Genomic DNA, 20,899 nt, shown 5'->3' with positions numbered 1-20,899 from the left:
CAATCCAAACTATGAATTTGGCTAAAAACAGTCAAATTGCAGAAAGAGAAACAGAAACCTGCAGAAAAGGTTGAAATGTGGGAGAAGGCAGACGGAGGCTTTGTCCAGGCTGCAGCAGAGATGAGAGAGGGAGAGGGGGGGAGAGGGGGGGAGAGGGGGGAGGCTGATGGATGAAAAAATGCCCTCCCCTCGTGGTCTCTCAAGTGAGTAATAGAGGCTGAAATTTCATTTTGCAAGTGGCTGATTTAATGATCCAAAGGGTAATTAATGGCCTGATTATCTTAATGTTAAATATGGCCAGCAGCAATTACGCTGACCTCCTGTCTGTCAAGGTCTGGCCCCCCACTCTCGCCTCCCAATTAGGTTCTGTTTGGAGGTTTGGAGGGTGGGGGGGCGGAGAGATGGATGGATGGAGGGAAGGAGGAAAACTGGAGGAGAAGGAGGGATCGGAGGAAGGAGAGCGGAGGAGGAAGGAATGAAGGAAGTAAGAAAAGGAAGGGAAATGGACCTTTAGTGGGAAAAGGAAGGAATGTGAAAGAAAACGAGAGGGAACAGAGAAGAGCGTCGGTGTTAAACACTTCCATTTCTTTTCTCCCCCCCTCGTCCGTCGACTACCCGGTCGGACCGGAGGGAGGAATTATGTTCATAGAGCTCGCACCTCGCCTACACGGCGCCGCCCCCGTCCAATGAGAAATGTGACAGGGCCGAGCCCCGCCATCTCCAAACTGTTTCATCATCTCTTTATCTTCTCCTCTGGTTCTAATTCCCGTCCGTCCTCCTCGCCGTGCGTCTGCCCACAGCGACGGCCGCTCCAGGTCTCATTAACATCAGCCGGCCTCCGCGAGGACCAGGAGGGGGATTCTGTCGCCGCTAATCGTTTTAGGGCTGGAGCTCATCACCGCAAATACAATGTCTTGCCACGCCTGCTCAGCACCACAATGCTTCACCGTGGAGAGAGAGACTTGTTGACATGCGTCCCCTCGCAGCGGCGAGGACGGAGCTGTGAAGCTCGGAGGGCGGCGACGGTGTGGACGAACACCGACAGTGCCAGCTCTGCTGCGCCACAGGGACCCTCCCCGGTACCAACCACAAAAAGACTCCTCCGTCCTAAACGTTCCCATTAACCCCCGGCTGCCCGCGGTCAGCCGTCATCACCTCGGCTGGCGCGCTCGCCCGGTGCCGCGCCCCAGCTGATGCCACCGCTGAAGGGGCTGCTAAGTTTGGGCACGCTGCCCGTCGCGGAGCAGCCACGGGGGTTCACGGGCTCGGCCGGCACCCGCGGTCCCGCGGTCTTGGCGCCGCAGTTCATTGTTTTAATTATCTGTCGAGTGGCACATCAACACCAGCACCCAGAGGCCTGCTCAGCCAGTTAGCAGGCCTGAGCGGACAGGAAGTGACAGTGCTGCTAATCCGGCCTCCTGGCCACCGGACCGGGGAGGTGGTTGTCGGCCATGTTCCTCCGTCCCCTGGGCGTCCTGTGTCCTCGAACCCGTCCCACGCCCCTCGTGCCAAACACTGACCTTTGGCAGTCTGTCGCAGAGGGTCAGCGTCTTGGCCTGTTGGTGTGTTCACACACTCTTGTGTGTCTGCTGCCATGAAGATCAGGGACAAAAACTACTCAGTCCCACAGTCCCACGTTTCTGACCCTTTAGAAGTTTCCTGATTGTATCACAGTCGATATCTGCACAAATGTCTCAGTGACTTTACGGTGCAGACGTCTGAATCATCAGAAGAATCTCAGACTCTTTCAGCAGAGACTCAAACCAACCAGAGCTGTGGAAGATTTGAACTGAAGAACATGGAAACATTTCTCTAATCGTTTACCAGCAGATTTTTACTTTAGTCCTACATTATAAATATCATATATCAGTGGCAGGAGGCTGCAGGGTCGGTGTGCAGTGTGAACAAAAGGGGGAGGCAGAGAGACTCCGGGGCGCCACACCTTCATTAGACAGCGGAAAAAATGAGCAGGAGCGAGGGCGGCTAACGGATGAGCGTGCAGGGCTACGTATCACCGCGCCGCCGCCGCCTCACCACCGCGCACTTAACGGCGGGCCCCACATGACGAATGCGCGGCCAGTAATAATTCAGCAGCAGGTCTGTGGGAGCCGGGAGAGACTAAGGGCCCTTTATGGGAACAGATTAGTCTTGTTCCCCCCTAAGAAAAGGCCAGCGCTAACAGATTTAAAATTAGACCGGGGGCTTTTAATCTGGGCCGGGGTGCAGGTGCGGCGAGCGCCCCGACACGACGGCGGGATTGGGCTCAGGGGACCAGATGGGGCGAGCGGGAGAAAGGGGGCGTGTGGGAGGCCCACATCACAAGATAATTGCCCCCCAGGGTCAGAGGCAATGGTGGGGGAAGGAGGAGGGGGGGGCAGTCCTGCCTCGTGCCCCATAAAACCTAAACTGATCTCCCACACTCACACACACACACACACACTCTCACACACACACACACACACACACACACACACACACACACACACACACACACACACACACACACACACACACACACACACACACCCCTCTGTGATGGTAACACAGATTGGACTGGTGTGATGTGAGACGGACACATGTCACATCAGAGGCGTCGTCCGTCGTTAACAGACGGTGATTTAACGTCACGTCCGTCGTTATGAACCACAGACGCTCGGTGATGAGTTCTGTCTGTCGCAGCTGAGCGTTCGAGTCCGTGCTCTTCACAGTGTTCGTGTTTCTGCAACACGGTTTCACTCGGACGAGATTTAATGACAGACAATATAAGAAATATTACATCATGTGGACTATTCTATACTCTTGTTTCTCTTTGAATCATCTGATACACATTAACTTCAACTTTATTTGTCAGAACAAAATGTTAACATGAAGTACAGTTACATGAAGTGGAGTTACAGTATATTATTGCTGTTTCCTTCCATCGCTTTTAAATATGAGGAATCAAACGTCTGAAATATATCACGTTAAACAATCTCCATTTTCAGAAGGTTAAACGTGTTTGTTTTCTCTTCCAAAATACTTTTAATAATCTGTTTGTTTCCAAACTGTCGGATCATGTCTGACTCCAGTCGTCGGACATTGCTCCGAGACTTTAGCTTTAGCAAAATTATTAAAAAGATTTTTGAATCCCTAAACGTTATCACATCCCCCAAAATTATGGGAAAAAAACTGTGAGCAGATTTTCAGTATCTGTAAAGGCAAAAAAGAAAAAGTGAAGGTTGATGCACATTTTACACTCGAAAAATACCGATAAAGGTTTTTCAATGCTTCACGCGTCGTGTGCTCAGAAAGACGACATCATCAAAATTCACGTCGGGACATTATTAAAGAGTAATTATCGTTTGAGTGTGACGGGGACACAGACGCACACGCGATTATGAAAAAATAGATATTAAATGTATGTCTTTCATTGTTTTTCAAATTAAATAGGATCAGTTTTTTTATTAAGTGTGTTTGTGTGTGTGTGTGTGTGTGTGTGTGTGTGTGTGTGTGTGTGTGTGTGTGTGTGTGTGTGTGTGTGTGTGTATGTGTGTGTCTGTGTGTGTGTGTGTGTGTGTGTCTGTGTGTCTGTCTGTCTGTCTGTCTGTCTGTCTGTCTGTGTGTGTCTGTCTGTCTGTGTGTGTGTGTGTGTGTGTGTGTGTGTGTGTGTGTGTCTGTGTGTGCAGACCAAGCCGAGCTCCGTTTCATCTGCGTGGGTTAACTAGCTGATCCCGCCTGCCATCATCTCCTTGCCATTATCTGCAGCCCCTGCTGATCCGAGCCCCCACGGGCTGCACACACACACACACACACACACACACAGTGACACACACTGTCTCCTGACAGGCAGGGCCCAGTGCAAACGTTGAGAAATAATTGGCCCCTACATTCTAATTCATCTGTAAAAGGGAGCCCTTGATTAAATTAGTCCTAATAGACATTATTTTGTACATGACTGCGTCGCCGCCGCCCGTGACCGCAGCCCCCCGACTCGCCTAACAAGCCCTCCAATTTACTATTGACATTAAGATGGCTGACACGAGCCAATCACCGGGCCACTCATCGTTTGACTCAGCGTTGTCATCGCGAGGAGGTTATGCTAATGCGAACTAAGAGCACAAACTAAATGCACATTTTTTATGCCTGAGTCATCAGATTAGCCTCCCCCTCTCCCTCCTCCCCCCCCTTATTTTAATAATGAAGAAATAAATAACGCTGTGTACATGCGTGACTCTGTCCGGCCTCGCTCGGCTCTCGCAGCGGGGGCCGGCTCCTGGAGCAGAAATGAATCTGTACGCCGACGGTACCTCCCCCGCTCCTCCCGCCCGCCCTCACCCTCCTCACCCTTTGGCTAATTGGCTCAGTCGGCAAATTGCTCATACAATAAGAGAAAGCAGAGGACGGGGGTGGAGGAAGTGGACCACAGAGTCGTGGTGGTGTTTGTGGGTAATGTGTTTGGATTGAATGGGATCACGGCGAGCCGCGGCCCGGCTGGTGAACATCAGAATCCTTCAGACGCTCAGACGCACTTCACTCAGGAAAAACACTGTCCGCTGTTATTTAGGAATTCTGCTAATTTGCCCCGAGTGATTCCTGCTTTCAAATGAGCCGAGATAAAAGAACGTGGATGTTTCAAACTCGGCTGCAGAGAAAAGAAGGAAGTAATACATTCTCTGATTGGTTCTCATCAGTCACGACTCGACGTCGCTGACACTTCCTGTCAGTAACAGTTCCTGCTCTGACTTTCCACCATCGCTGTTCGTCCGTCATCTACTTCCTGTTTGCGCCTGTGTGGTCATGTGACGTGTGTTTTCAGGCGTGTTAGTGTGGACGGAGATTAAATCTGATACAGAGGTGGTTTGGTTTTGTACGTGGTTCTAAAGAGAACGTGTTAGTGTGGATGTAGTCTGAAGGTGGAGTCCTCTGCAGCGGTTTGGTTTTGACTTGCGGCCTCTGACTCGGTCTTCACTCTCAACCCGTCCTGTCACTAAAGGGTTAAAATCCCCAACAAACCTCTTGGAGAACAAATCAACGCTCGCTCCGACAGCTGATTACCAGTTCATCTCATCTGCCCTCGATGGTGAAGATGCTTTAGAGGCTTCAGATTAGCGGCGGGGTCGTCCCTGTCATCCCTCTCCTCTTCCTTCGTCTCAAACCTCCTCCCTCTTTGTATCTGTGCGACGTCGCGTTTCATCATAGGTGTGGTCCATTTCTCCTCCACCTTTTCCTTCCCTCTCCCTCCCCTCATTTGCATCGTCTCTCTCTCTTTAACCCCCTCCTTCCTTTTCCTCAGCCTCACTGTAATTATCTGCGACCGTCCAAGGGCAGCTAACGACCAGCTCGGAGAAGGCTAATTGATTTCTGCCTCCTCTCTTCTTCTTCTTCTTTTCCTTTTGTCTCTGCGACTGGAAGATTAAAATAAAACAAGTCGTGCAGGTTTTTCTGGGAGAATCTTAGTTCCACGTTTTCCACTTCACCTTGTTGGAAACTCGTGGACGTGACAGTGATTCATCATCGGCTGCAGCAGTTAGCTGATGCTCTTATCCACGCTCTGTCTATCTATCTATTAATCTATTAATTAGAGGGCTAATTAGGCCAGAAGAGGAGCCACTGACACCATGTCACTCTTAACCCCGCTTCCTACCGCTCATTACCTCACACACACACACACACACACACTGTAATTAATGAGAGGCTTTAACAGCAGCGTGTTGGCTCATACATCTCCGCTCGAGGCTGAGCTCAGATGGAAAATCTTTTTTTCATCCAGAATTAAACTTTTACTTTTTTAAAGTTTTTTGCTTAACGCCACATTTCGTGATTTTATTTTAGAAAGGATTTGTGGTATAAAAGAACCCTCGTCCGCTGATGAATAACGTTTAAATAAATGGAGAAATGTCCTCCGGTGAAACCCCGACATTCTTCACATACTTTTATATTTCCACATCCATATGTGTCCGTCAGTGTAAAGGTCATGAATAGTTATTGGCCATTTCAGAGTTTAAAGCAGGAATATACTTTGTCTTTTATATAACAGTCAGTCTGGTTTGATGTGAAAATGAGAAAAGAAAAATCATAGAAAACACAAACAAATTAAAAGCGGTATGATCATGCAAAGACAAAAGTAAAATATAAATCTAGCCCAGGAATCAAACTTGTGTCTTCGTTACGTGATTCAGATTTCAGCCTGAACATGTTCACTCTTAGAAGCAAAATCATTAATAAATAATTTAGCCCGACCGATGTGGATTTTCGGAAACCAACCAAAATATATAGAACTTCAAATAATTTTACATAAAATATAAAATAAATCTTTTGTGCACTGTTCATTCTGTAAAATAAAAGTTTTCATATCAGCAAACATAAACGCAGGTTATCGGCCGATTGATAAATCTGTCGAGCTTTAATATTTATTCTAAAATGTTTTTTGTGAAGAAGCTGCGCGACATCGCTTCACCTCCGTTTTCTTCTTCACTGCTGAAATGATCAGACGTCTCGTCCAGTCTCCTCGGGTCTTTATGATAATGAGCCTGGTGTGATTATCAGGGTGTGTGTGTGTGTGTGTGTGTGTGTCGGCTTTCAGCTGAACAGATGAACACACACACACACACACACACACACACACACACACACACTCTCAACAGAGGGGGAGCAGCTGGTGGGACGTCCAGCGGAGGTCAGTCAGTCAGTCGGTCGGTTCGGACAAACACCCTCTGCCTTTGGACGGACAGGAAACTCAATGTGTATGTAAACACGAGCGGACAAAGAGACCGCTGAGGGAGAACGTCGACACACACACACACACACACAATGAGGCCAAACAACAGGCAGGAAATCAGAGAAGCGCAGTGGGCCCAGTGTGGCTCCCTGAGTGACCCCAAACAAAATCACATTACGCCCCGACGTTTCCAACAGCGACCGACACCCGACGCCACAAACACACAGCAGCTGATGAAGCTGTCAATCAACACGTCCGCTCATCGAGGGCTGCGATCAGAGCTGCAGGTCGAACACAGCAAACATTCAAAGTATTATTTTAACTTTGGTATCAGGACAGAATATCTTCAAATCATTATGACAATCGTCAGCATCTTATCAGGACATTGAAGTTTCATTTAAAAATGAAAATAAACACGAGAATGTGCATGAAAACATGAATTATTAAACATCTCAACAATATGTTGACATCCAGTGATGACAGACAGAAACTGGAACGATCAATAGAAATAAAATCAAACTTTAACGAACAAATGTATTAAAACATCAACAAACAAACGGGTAAAATTAAACTTCAGAATAATGTCAAAGGTTTTAAATCTCGTCTTGTTAAAATGGAATGAAGGTCAGAGTCGTGTTTTCTACTGGTCATCACACGTTACAGGAAACAGTAGAAACAGTAGATTCAATAGAATCATAGAGACAGTAGAAACAGAATCAGTAGAATCATTTTTGTTTCCCTAGGTTGTTTTTCATTTTTATCTTTTAATTTAAAACCCTCTGTACTCCTTATTGTGTGTGTGTGTGTGTCTGTGTGTCTGTGTGTGTGTGTGTGTGTGTGTGTGTGTGTGTGTCACCAGGACTCATGTTTAATTATCTACCCAGCATGCATCAGTGCCGGAGCACAGCACTTTGTCTAATGGGATGTGAAAAGGGACACACACAGATTAACACACAAAATATGAGTGTGTGCAGACACATGTTAACACATACTGTCACACACACACACACACACACACACACACACACACACACACTGTGTCGGTAATTAGTGCAATTAGCCTCTCCACTGTCCAGAGCTGTGTTATCAAGACTCATCAGCTCATGATGACAGAGACACTGTTTACTGCAACACACACACTGAAAACACTCACTAAATATATACACACACAACAAAAAAATGCACAAAGCAAAATGCAAAGACACACACCAACTACAAACAAACACAAACTAAAATCTTCCGGCCCTTAGCAACTCCGGCCGCGGGGGAAGGAATGTGTTTCCTGGGTCCAGTGGCCTCACATTTCCTCTCCGTCCTCTGGAAGACAGAAGGCCAGAGCCCCGCTGAGCACACACACACACACACACACACACACACACACACACAGAGACCCTCTCACACTGAGCGACACCTACAGGCTTTGTCCGGGGGCTGTCGGCCGTAGTCTCGTGCCCAGCCTCCCTGCTCTCTCTCTGGGTCGGGGCAGGAAGGGAAAGCCCCCCGGGACATTCCGTGATGCTAGCCACCGCTGCCGCCCCACCACACACACACACACACACACACACACACTGGTCGGCAGGAGGGCAGTTAATGAGATTCAGCCCTGTCTCCTCGGTGTCGTCCTGCGTTCCCACAGTTTCTGTCGGAACATTCAAACAACTGAAGTTTGAACAGCGGCAGTAACAGGCAGCGAGTCTCATGACACCAGGAAGTCCTGGAACATTATTGAAGAGGTTGTATGTATAAAGTTAAACGTGTAGAAGTGTAGGAAGTTAGATTTGTTCTGCTGCCGCACACACACACACACACACACACACACACACACACACACACACACTCACTCACACACACACACTGGAGTCATGTCATGGTGGAAGCATCAACCTGTGAGAAGTCACTGTTGTTTCCTTCTCCATTTCCTGTACCCCCCCCCCCCCCCCCAGAGGAGGTGTTGATATTTTGTTAAGGAGGATGGGGGGGGGTACAGCTCAATATCCCCCCCTCCCTCGGGCCTTCACCCCTCCCTCTCTCCTGGACTAATCCCAGCCGGCTGAATGAGCTGCTGTTTACACGAGCAGAGATTAGAGCGATGAGATCTGTGGATTAGACACATCAGCAGTTCATGACACTCGATCTGTGAACAATGAGTCTGAAAAAAACACGTCTGTCTCCAACTGTGTCTTATTTTACAACTGGCACCAGAAACGCGGAGAGGAACCCGAGGCCTCGAGTTTCTCACCTGGACGTCAGGAGAAAAACCTGCGAGCGTCGTCCGACCCACTGCTGCTTCGTTGTCTGTTGATTTGCATCCGTCAGTTTAAATGAATAGTTGAAACAGACACTTAATGATTCAGGAAGCTTTATTTTCCTGTGTTTAAAATCTCCATCCCCGTGCTCCGTCTGTCAGGGAGGAGCGGGAGCGTTGGATCCGGGCGAAGTACGAGCAGCGTCTGTTCCTGGCGTCGCTGCCCTGCGCAGACGTCTCTCTGGGCCAGCAGCTGCTGAGGGCCACGGCGGAGGAGGACCTGCGCGCCGTGGTGCTGCTGCTCGCCCACGGGTCCCGGCAGCAGGTCAACGAGTCCTGCGGCGAGGGGGACGGACGCAACGCGCTGCACCTGGCCAGTCGCAAGGGCAACGTGGTCGTCACGCAGCTGCTCCTCTGGGTAAGAGTCGGGACGGGGAGACAGAGTCGTGTGTAATCAGTAGTAGATTACAGTTACAGTTTGACGTTCTCTCTCTCTCTGCAGTACGGCGTGGACCTGATGGCGAGGGACGCCCACGGGAACAGTGCGATGGCGTACGCTCGGCAGGCAAACAGTCAGGAGTGCGTGGACACGCTGGCCCAGTATGGCTGCCCCGACGAGCGCTTCCCGCTCATGGCCACGCCCAACCTGCCGCGCCGCAACACCAACCGCAACAACAGCTGCAGCAGCAGCGGCAGCACCGCGCTCATATGACGCCGCGTTCCACCACGCGACTCCTCGTGATTTGGGAGAATCCTAACCGTTTATTTTGGGAACCACTACCTGTCGTGACTCTTAGGCTCCGCCCACCTCACCTGACAGCGCGTCAAGACTGATTTTGACTGATCGCAGGTCAGAGGTGAAGCCGCCGCCGCCACCATGTCTGTTTGGGAGAATCCTAAACAGGAGGAGGGAGAAAACCCCAAAGCATGCTGGGAAACGTGGTCCATAACTATCTGAGCTGTTAATGGCTCATCAGAGCTCTTTGGGAAATAATCATGTGACTTGTGCGGCCAATCAGGGCCCAGTCTGCGGACATCATACCTCATCACACACTACTCGGCCAGTTCCCGCTCTGCTTGCTGCTCCAACCGCCAATCAGAATCCACGCCCTTCTTTCCCGCCAAAAACATATCTTCTTCTTCTGTGAGATGAAAATATCAAGGAAACACAAACAAAGAATCCTCCCCCTCCCCCTCCTGCCGCTACGTGTTGTTTTTTTATGTGAAAAATATCTTGATGTAAAACTTTTAAAGGAAAACACAAATATCAGATCAGATCTTAGATAAAACAAAAAAAGAAGTGATACAGTAGATCGCATGTCTTAGAGACTTTTCTATTGTAATTTAAGGCATTTCCCTGGATTGTGTATATTGTATCTCAATGTTCATTGCTGGACCAATGCTTAGAAATGTCACCATGTGTTTTTTTGCGGATGTATAAAATGTACAGAAGCTTCTTCCAGGCTCAGGGACCGAAGACCGTCAGTCATCTTCATCATCGTCATCTTCCCCCGTGAGTCCAGACTCGGGTTTTACAATGTTTCCACTTCACTCGGTTCAGAGTTCAACTCCATTTAAACACCAACAGCAAATTTAAATGTCCTTAATGTAATGATATCTAACGTTTGCTGCTTTGCCTTTTAGTTTCCAACAAATTGTTTCTCCCTGAACCGAGTGGATCCAGAACCTCTAGAACCGAGTCACGTCCCCGTCAAACGTCCCTGAAGGTTGAAAAATGGAAAAAAATTCGAGGAAGCAGCTACGAAGTGAAACAGTCACATGGAGCAAAAAGGGAATTCACCTGCTGCTGCTTCTTCTTCTTCTTCTTCTTCTTCTTCTTCTTCTTCTTCTTCTTCTTCTTCTTCTTCTTCTTCTTCTTCTTCTTCTTCTTCTTCTTGAGGTGTTTTGTTTATTTGTCGACTCGGACGAATGATGACGAGAAAGATTCAAACTCACTTTTAATGCTTTTAAGAATCAGGAAATATGAAACAAAAAACACACCCAAGCTCAGAAGAGTCATGTTTCTGTGTACAGATATTAATCTGTGATAACTTTTGAACCAGATCACAGCGAGTTCCCTCCCTTTTTGTCTCTCGTCCAATCAGACGGTCTGCCTGATCTGCTCAGCGAATCACAAAGAAGGGCTCCTTCTCTCTCTCTCCTTCCTCTTCTTCCTCTCTAGTCTGGAAACCTGTTTCTTGTAAATAATCTCCTTTTTTGTCACGGTCTGTCTTTCGACGGTGGCGTCCTTTACGATGGAGAACACGAGATCTACTTCCTGTGTGCCGGTATGGAAGTGAGACAAAACTAAAATGTCGGCATTGACTGAATGTTGCGTGTGTGGGCTCAGTGTTGCACTGATTCATCCAGACTGGACCGGTGCCCCCCCTCCCCCCCCCCCCAGTGGTTTCAAGGTTAATCTGAATTAACACAAACTCCTGTGTGAACACTACATTCAAACGTATTTGTTTTTTCGACCCAGATTCAACTGTAAAAGCTCAGGTAGAACAACAGTCAAGAGTCCAAGTGTGAGTACGTTCTATTTGGTTCCCTGTCAACATTGAAACTAGTTTGAGTCCACACTGTCCGTGGCAGATGAAGTAATTGTCACGCGGCAACATAAACTCATATTTACAGCATGAAAAGGTGCCAAAAAGTTAGGAACCACCGGTTTAAAGATCCACGTCGAATAACTCGTGAATGTTGAAAGTTAATTTCAGGTGTTTTCACATTTAGACAAAAAAGAAAAGAAAAAAAAAAGTTGGAAGTAGATGTGACTGCGTGTAGATGATTTTTTTCCTAGCTGGATGTGAAATGCGTCGCCATGGGAACAGGACGGTCGGGGAAGAAGTTCCCTCGACGTTTATACTGAACGTCGGCCGTTGGTCTGTTTGGTCCTCCAGTGTTAACGTTTGTGCAGCGGTCGGGGAAGTTGTATCCAAGCAATAGTCCATCCTCACATCAGTCAGTGTCGCGTCGTCACTTCATACACTGACATTGCTGCAATATTTCCATGAAACAACAAACACGCTCTGCCTCTTTGAGGCGATGTACGAAACAGAGACAACACTACGTTCATCGTGCGACGCGTCCCGACCTCGTCCAGTCTTCACCTGCAGCTCGACTCGTGTCCGTCTTTGTGTCTGTGTCCCGCGTCTGTCTGAGCCGGGACCAGGACGTCCTTTCATTTATGACTGAACTGCACTAAATCTCACGAGTCCGTCTCAGCACGTAACTCGTTCCACTACGACCTCCTCATGTTGGCGTGTTTGTTTTGGACTCTCAACACTATAATCTCAGTTGGAACTGTGTTGGCCTCAGAAACCACGAGTCGCTGGTCCGTGCAGCGGACTACGGCTGGCGGTGGACACGCTAACAAGCTAGCATAGCACTATCTGACATTTGCCTCCTTCCTCCGATAGAAACCCAACGTACGAGCCTCTCGGACAGCTTATTTAAGCTCTTTAAAAACCTTCCGCTTGCTAGCAAACTTTATATTTTCTTTATTTCCTTCAAGTCATTTGACTGAACTTATATTTTTCCTCATGAAAAGTTGGAAAAAAATGTTTTGAGACTAAAAAACATCCTGTGAACCTCCAGTTGCAGCTAGCGACCGTTAGCTCGACTGCTAACGGTCGACAGCGCGTCGCAATATATATATATATATACATATATATATATATATATCTCCTCGCGGTGCTAATATCGCTGCTCGTCGCCGCCGCGTCACCTGTAAGTGAAGAAGAAGAAAAACGTCCCGACTCCGTGTGGTCAACATTTGGTTTGTCTGGTTGTGTTACCTCATGTCTCCTTTAACCCCCAGCCCCCCACCCAGGCCCCACCCAGGCCCACCCAGGCCCCACCCAGGCCCCCCCCAGGCCCACCAGGCCCCACCCCCAGCCCCACCCAGGCCCCACCCAGCCCCACCCAGGCCCCACCCAGGCCCCACCCCCAGCCCCACCCAGGCCCACCAGGCCTCCCCCAGCCCCACCCAGGCCCCACCCAGGCCCCCCCCAGGCCCACCAGGCCCCCCCCCAGCCCCACCAGGCCCCACCAGGCCCCCCCCAGCCCCACCAGCCCCCCCCAGCAGGGCCGCCCACCACTTTATTTATGAACGCACCTAGCGAGGGAGACTCCGCCCACTCAGACCTACGTTTTTGTACCTTTTCCTCCGACCCCTCGAGTCCATCCACGTTTTAATAGTATTGTTATGATTTAGGATCCAGACACACTATTGTTCTTATTGTCATTGTTATTCTAATTATTATTATTATTATTGATATTGACTTTTGTTGGCTGTACAGTACCGTTGTTGAAAAATTTTACCTAATACAGAGTCTTCTACTGTAATGTGTCTCTTTTCAATAAAGACAAGAATAATGCTTCTTAATATATTCTCACTTGTTAATGGGTTTTTTATCCTGATATTGTCATAATGAAATGATTTATTCGCTTCGGTTCAACACTTAAATGATGAAACAAGAAGATGGAATCATTTTTAAATAATTTATTCTCCTCAGGAAAGAAAACTCAAATCTTTTGACCTGTAATTCAGAGGAGTTTCACCCTGATGTGTTTTTATTGTTTTAGATGTTTCCCCTCAGGTAAGTGAAGCTACATCTACAGATAATGTCTCAACTGTCTCTGTCGTGTGTGTGTGTGTGTGTGTGTGTGTGTGTGTGTGTGTGTGTGTGTGTGTGTGCGTGTGTGTGTGTGTGTGTGTGTGTGTGTGTGTGTGTGTGTGTGTGTGTGTGTGGTGTTTGCTGTTGTCTGGTAATTAGATTAAATCCTGCTAATCCACAATTAATCCCTGTGTTGAACAGGAAGCCCGTGTGTCCAGAGGCGGATGCTTAAGTCGGCACAAGAGTTTCCTTCAGATTTCGTGCAGATTAATAACAGTATTTTTTTCCAGAGCTTTCTATCTTTTGTCACAACATTTTTTCTGTTTCAACTTAAACATTAAACGTCGTTATTCAGTTTTGACCTTTGACACAGGCTGAGTTGAACAAACCGATCACAACTCAAGCACCAAAAAATTCATAGTTGATTTACAACTGTCACAAAATCTGGGAGTTTTAAATTGGAACGTTCTGGAATTTTGAAGGAAATATTCCTTTTAATATTTTATTTTGCCTTTATTTAATTGTTGGCAATAGATGATGATTTTAGATTTAATTTTCTTTCCAGCAGAACTCTGTCCTCCCTCAGACAGAGGAGACACCACAGAAGAAGAAGATGACAGTCCGTCTCATCAGCAGGAGTTTATCTGAGGGTGTTGGGGAGGTCGATCCCCCGGGTCTCATTCGTCCGTCGCCACGACGCCCGCGTTGATTACAATTTGCACAAAAAAGAAAAGAATGTGGAGCCTCAGACACGTCGAGTGTTTTCACTCTGCAGGTTAGAATATGATGACAATATGATTTCATCACCAGGTTCATTTACAAATCACAGGTTTTATTCTTGTGATTAAATTCATGATCATTCTGTTGAAGTTGGCTGAGTTATGACAATGCAACGTGGCATCGTCCATCAGATTCAGGTGCAAACTGTAATCAAACTTAACTAAATGTTAAATGTTAGAAACGATTTAACGTCACATCCGGTTAGAACAACATCTGCTGCCATGGCAACAAGGAGCAGGCGTGTCGGCGGCGGAGCGACCGGACCGAGGGATGATTATTATTATTATTATTATTATTGTTATTATTATTATTATTATATTATTATTCAACCTGGTGACGTCAGCCAGCGACACCTTTCCATTGTTTGTCAACAAGACAATTCGCCTTTTCACGGATTTGACGCAGGTTTGAGTTTAACGTTTATTCATTGTGTGTGTGTGTGTGTGTGTGTGTGTGTGTGTGTGTGTTCATTTCTCACTTGTTCTTTCAACGTTTTAATTAAATAATATGCTCATGTCGCTGTAGGTCAGAAATGATCAAATGTTTGTTTCACACCGGAAGGAGCTTCACGTTTCCGGTCACCTGTCGGCACCTGAACGCAACACGCAGCCGCAGGTATTTAAACCTTTTAAAAGTTCTGTCGTGAAAGTGAAGTCGTTTGACTCGATTCCTTCTTATTTCAGCTCAATGAGCAGAACCTCGTCAGTTCATGTGACAGAATATCAAAGTTATTTGACAGAAGCTTTTTCACCAAAACTGTAACTCGACTCAAAAATATTCAGATTTTAGGAAGAAACTCAAAAACACATTTCAATACAAAACAAAAGACATGAATTTGTCTGTCGATATTTAGAAGCTCGAAACAAAGAACTGAAGGGTTGTGGCCTTTAAAGAATCCGGCCTTCAAAACAAAATGACACTTATTTTTTCAGAAACATCTAGATCATAAAGTATTTTTTTAAATTGTATTTGTGTTTATTATAGTTTCAGTGTTTCTATTGGAGACGTGAGTTCAAGATGAAGAGTGAGTGACAGGAGAGAATTCACACCATGATCATCTTTAATTCACACTTTCATCTTCAGGGAATGTCAGTTCGTTACTTTAGCACAATTGTTTTTTTCATATAAATAAATTAGCAGCGTCACTTTGTCCAGAGGAATAAACAATAAAAAATAAAAATGAAGCGGTCACAGTTTGATGAAAGAGAAGAAGAAGAAAATCTTCACAGACTCGAGGTTCGTAAAAACGTTTTTAAATCGACAACAACAAACGTCACGTCCTCGGTTTGGTCCCGCGTGTATTTACATGAGTGGGAGGAGTCGGTCACGTGTCACTGTCTCCTCCTCCTCCTCCTCTTCCTCCTCCTCTTCCTCTTCCTCCTCCTCCTCTTCCTCCTCCTCCTCCTCTTCCTCCTCCTCCTCCTCTTCCTCCTCCGCGTCTTTACGCAGTTTTTTTGGTGTCGCTCCAGAAACGTGAGGTTTTGATTCTGAGGTTCTTCCGGTTGAACGCGTCGCTCAGTCTCGTGTTGAGGCTTGAAATATGATTTTTAACATTTTACTGTAGAGAGGAAGAAAATCATAAATCTGTGGGATCTGGATTCAAACTCAGTTCTCAGGGATTTAAACCAAATTATAGGAAAAAAAATTAATTTTCGACCTTTCAGCCATAATTAAAATGTCAAGAGTCAGAAAATGTAATTAAGGATTTTGTTAATGTAACTGTCAAAAAAAACTGTCCATCATCAGTTAATTGAAACCAAACTCCTTTGGGAAAAAGTGAACTGTTCTAAGTGAACTCATAATTACACTGTCAGTCTGTGAGGTGGATTCAGATATTTGTAAATGTGACTTTGAGGAAACATTCAACTTTATCAATTTGATGAGTTTTGTTTTCACATTTAATGAAATGATTTTCACTTTGTTTAAATTAAACTGAACAGATTTAATGTCTGAAAAATCCATAAAACAGATGAAACATGTAACTGAGTTCACGAGGATCAGTTAAGATCCTTGATTTTAATATGTTTTATAAATTGAGTGAAATCGCAGATTTGAGATTTGTCTCTATTGTTTGATGAGGAATTTTTAACTCGTTAATAAAAATCATAAAATTCTTTCCACGCCACATTTGTCTCCAAATAAAAATCCTTTTTTTCAACCGGACGTTGAACGGAAACGGGATGAGAGCGTCAACACGGGATCCAGTCACTGGTGTCGGGCCGGACTCTTCCTCCTCCTCCTCCTCCTCCTCCTCCTCCTCCTCACGGTCGGGCCTGCTCCATCTGCTGGTGCTGACTCCTTATGGCGAAGCGGCTCACGTGCACCGGGATGGGCACGACTATCTTGGGGTTCCGGGACGGCTCCCCGGACTTGTTGTTGACGTTCCCGGCCTTGACCCGTTTCCACTTGGCGCGTCGGTTCTGGAACCAGATCTTCACCTGCACCTCGCTCAGCTTCAGCGCATGCGCGATCTGGGAGCGCTCGGTGAGCGACAGGTACTTCTTGCAGTGGAACTCCTTCTCCAGCTCCAGCAGCTGCTCGCTGGTGAACGCGGTTCGCCGCCGCCGGTTCTTGGCGCCGCCGCCGCCGCCCCCCGCACCGGAGCCTCCGCCGCCGGAGCCTCCTCCGGGCTCCAGCCCCGCGCCGTCGCCGTCCTCCTTGTGGCACATGGACGTGAGGTTGTCGTCCGAGCTGTAGTCCAGGTCACTGTCCATGGAGAAGCTCTCGTCCTTCCGGCCGCAGTCCTCGTCCTTGGACTCGTCTTTACCGTGACCTCTGACTGCGGAGACACGAGGCCGGTTATTAATCTCCTCATTCATAAAATAACACAAACATCCGAAAGAAGAAACGTTTGTCTTTGCCAGATTTTTGAATAAAATCCCGCAGATTTCACTTGAATTAAACAGTTTAAATTTAGTTTGGAAAGATTAAATATGAAGCTGAGAATAAAGTACAAAGTGACGTCATTAAAAAGAAGAAGATTTAATTAAATTAGATTTATTATAATGAGAGAATCAAATGAAAAGTCAAGTGTTTAAATTGATGCTGAACAGAAACAGGTTTATTTTGACAGGAAACTGAGCCGAGCTCAGTTTTCCTGTGTGTGTGTGTGAGTGTGTGAGTGTGAGTGTGTGTGAGTGTGTGTGTGTGTGTGTGTGTGAGTGTGTGTGAGTGGGGGTCGCCGGCCTGTCCCGTGTCAATGTCATCATCGGATCAGTGTTTGTATCGCAGCAGATCTCGCGCTCTGCAGGGACTTTTTATTTTTCACGCGTAATTACGCACGGAGGCCTGTTGTTTTCCCGCGCTGCAGTTGACTCGTCCTCGTGTGACACAGACTCGGAATCTGTCAGATTCAATCTCACGCCACAGATTCAACATCAGAAATCGACGTGTCATCGTTTCACATGATTTAACTGTCACTGATCAATAAGTTATTTATCATATCAAAGATTAAATTCACCAGAGTGAACAGGTTCTGTTTTACAGATGAAACGTGGATTTATATGTTTTTAAAATGAGGCATCACAGTATATATTTATTTACTTTTTATTTTTTAATGACAAAAAAACTAAAGCAGGAAAATTAGTTCATGTTAATTTGAGTTTAAAATGGAGATGAATTGATCAAGTGATCAGATTTAAATGTTTAAATTGATTCAGAAGTTTAAAGAGAATTTAAACTCGTTTCACTGCAACAAACTCAAATGTTAAAAATCTAAATTTTTCCTTGAAACGTGAGAATCAGATTTAAAAATTCAAATCAACGAGCTTCACTGTTTTTATCTCATCAATCTAAAAACATTACAAAAATGATGAAAATGGTGATTTATTTATTTTGAATTTTCGATCAAAACGAAGAAATGAAACGGGTTAAAGACTCAGATGTTGACGTCATTTAAAAACGGGATTTGATGGATGAACTAATGTTTCTCTTGCTCCGGTTGTTCGTCTCATTGAACCCGGACCCTGCCGGGGGACGGAGCCTCCTTCCTACCTGCGGCCGCGGACTCTTTCGCCTGCAGGAAACTCTTCCCGTCCTCCGCCTCCTGCAGCCGCAGCTCCTGCGCCTTGTCGAAGACCGCGTGCAGCGCCTGCGAGCCGAACTTCCTGGCCGCGTCCTGGTGCTGCTGGGACGGGGAGAAGCCGCCGGGCAGCGACGCCATGAGCGTGGAGGTGAGCGCCATGCCCTGCGCCATGCCCTGCGTCAGGCCCTGCGTCAGGCCCTGCGCCAGGCTGGAGCAGAAGCCGCTCTGCAGGCTGGGCATCTGCGGGTGCGGGTGGTGGCCGCTGGGCAGAGCCTGCTGCAGGGCCGGAGGAGGCGGCGGCGGCTGCAGCACCACCGACCGGTACGGCATGAACATCGGGTAGCCGGTGTAGACAAAGTGTCCCGGGCTGGGCTGCGGGGGCCCCCCGATCAGAGAGTCAATGCTGAAGGCGGTGGTGCTTCCGAGTGGCCGCTGCATCACCATGAAGGGCGAAGTGAACGCTGCGCTCATAAGAACGACCGCTGCGGCTCGGAGGAGACCGGACAAGAGAGACGACCGAGCCCCGGTGGAGACCCGGTGGAGCCCCGGTGGAGACCCGGTGGAGACCCGGTGGAGCCCCGGTGGAGACCCGGTGGAGACCCGGTGGAGCCGCGGTGGAGACCCGGTGGAGCCGCGGTGGAGACCCGGTGGAGACCCGGTGGAGACCCGGTGGAGCCGCGGTGGAGACCCGGTGGAGACCCGGTGGAGACCCGGTGGAGCCGCGGTGGAGACCCGGTGGAGACCCGGTGGAGACCCGGTGGTGCCGCGGCAGTCTCCGCCTCGGAGGGGAAACTTAGAGGAGCGATAATCCGATTAAAGTAAACCATTCCATCGGAGCAGCGGAGGAAGAAAGTCACGCAGAGAAACTGATGTGAGAATAAAAACTCTTGTTTTTTCCCCCGAAATCCAGAAGCAGAAGCAGAAGCTCCGCGTCCTGCGCCGCTCCGGTGACGCACCGTCCTGCGCGGCTCCACTTCAACTTGACCGGACACCGACACCACAGCAGCGGACACTTCTCCGTCACTCACCCGCTGAGACCGTGTGTGTGTCGGTGTGTGTGCATGAGGGTGAAGTGTGTGTCTGTGCTCAGTGTGTGTGTGTGTGTGTGTGTGTGTGTTCCTGTCCGCTCCGCGCGCGTCCAGAGACGTTTTGGATTTAAATTGCGCTCCCCTCGGTTTAATTGCGCTGTCTCCTCCGCCAGGGCTCCGCCCCCCTCGCCGCGCTCCGGCCCCGGATAGGTCGACGGACGTGACGTCACGGGTCGCCTTTGGTCTCCTGGATAAATGCCAATTACACAAATTGGGGCCAGGAGCCATTTAAGAATGTGAAAACACATCATTGTAAATAATAAGCGATATATATTCTGTGTGTGTGTGTGTGTGTGTGTGTGTGTGTGTGTGTGTGTGTTGCGTAGTGATGTGATCTCTTTAATCATCATCATCAACTCGAGTAAATTCTTTCTTATTATTGCATCCTGACCTTTGACCTCTGACCCTGTTGTCAGTGTCCGCAGATTAAATAGATGATTGACAGATAATTAAGTGGCAACAATTTTGATGAGATGTGAAAAAGTCAAAATGAGAAAAAAAATGGCATCAGATTCTGAATCAGTCGATTATTAAACTGTAGAAGATGTTGAATGAAAAATATTAATTTGTCTGAAATAAAATCTGATATAACCACATTTTTGGATCAAATCTAAAAAGTCAGAAGCATGTGGAAACAGGAAGTGACATCACAAATACTTTAATATGTTTTTAAACTAAACCACCGGAGGTTGGCAACAAAACCTGGAAATGATTTTTTTGGAGAAGTTTATTATGTTACAGGAGAAAAAATAATTTTATGTCTAATCACAAGATTAGACATCACAAGTTCACAATCAGTTGAACGTACAGTAAGTTGTGACGTACGTCCTGTCCAACATGGATCAGAAACGAGCAGCAGATCAGATCTACTGACGCTCGTGTCTCTTGTGGATCTGTTGGTTTCTTGTCATGTCAGTTATTGTTTGTTATTGTTTTGTTTGGAGAAAATCCAGTGACGAGTTGAGATGAACAGAATCAGATCATGTTTCTCTTCAGGCTCCAGTTTGATCCAGTAAATCACAATATTTTCGTCCATGTTAGTGAATCCTGTGACGTCTCCTCATCAATTCATGTGAAACTCGTTGATGGCGTCGCAACATGGGACGCAGGTGACCTCTGACCCCCAGTGGACTCCCCCTCCCTCCTGTGGTGAGTCAAGGGCACGCACGGATACCCCCCCCCCCCCCCCCTCAGGGTCACTGGGACACGATCTCATTAAAGGCTCCTGATCTGCGACGTCGACATTAAATAGCAGTATTTTTCAATTAGTGCCGACAAATTCAATCAAAATTCCATAGATTAGGATGAAATGAGGCGTGGGTCATTTACAAGGGGATTTAATTGCACGGCCATTAGACAAATAGTGCAGCGGCCTCTGTCTCATTATCAATCATGTGGGGGCATCAATAGTAAAAGGTTGTAAGACAGGGAGGGGGACGGGGA

General features: G+C 47.3%; 2 protein-coding genes across 9 annotated transcripts in view; one reads left to right on the top strand and one right to left on the bottom strand.

Moving 5' to 3' along the window:
* The window catches only part of agap1 (ArfGAP with GTPase domain, ankyrin repeat and PH domain 1), an 85,712-nt gene extending 74,044 nt beyond the window's left edge, over positions 1 to 11,668 (top strand). For 7 of the 8 annotated variants that reach the window (XM_035621685.2, XM_035621693.2, XM_035621700.2 and 4 more), the window contains 2 exons: positions 9,105 to 9,360; positions 9,445 to 11,668. In XM_035621685.2, the coding sequence (XP_035477578.1) occupies positions 9,105 to 9,360; positions 9,445 to 9,654 (466 nt within the window). In that variant the 3' untranslated portion in view covers positions 9,655 to 11,668. The remainder of the gene's footprint in view (positions 1 to 9,104; positions 9,361 to 9,444) is intronic. The other variant, XR_004788035.2, reaches the window with a different exon arrangement.
* A 3,224-nt stretch (positions 11,669 to 14,892) lies between these two features.
* gbx2 (gastrulation brain homeobox 2) lies at positions 14,893 to 19,589 on the bottom strand. The gene is made up of 2 exons (XM_047337137.1): positions 18,327 to 19,589; positions 14,893 to 17,151 (listed from the first exon to the last, which is right to left on the bottom strand). The coding sequence occupies exons 1-2, from the start codon at positions 18,837 to 18,839 to the stop codon at positions 16,606 to 16,608; spliced, it is 1,059 nt and encodes a 352-aa protein (XP_047193093.1). The 5' UTR covers positions 18,840 to 19,589; the 3' UTR covers positions 14,893 to 16,605.
* Between the last annotated feature and the right edge of the window lie 1,310 nt (positions 19,590 to 20,899).

Source organism: Scophthalmus maximus, chromosome 1 (genome assembly GCF_022379125.1).
Source record: "Scophthalmus maximus strain ysfricsl-2021 chromosome 1, ASM2237912v1, whole genome shotgun sequence".
NCBI lineage: Eukaryota > Metazoa > Chordata > Actinopteri > Pleuronectiformes > Scophthalmidae > Scophthalmus > Scophthalmus maximus.
This window is presented reverse-complemented; position numbering and strand designations above follow the sequence as displayed.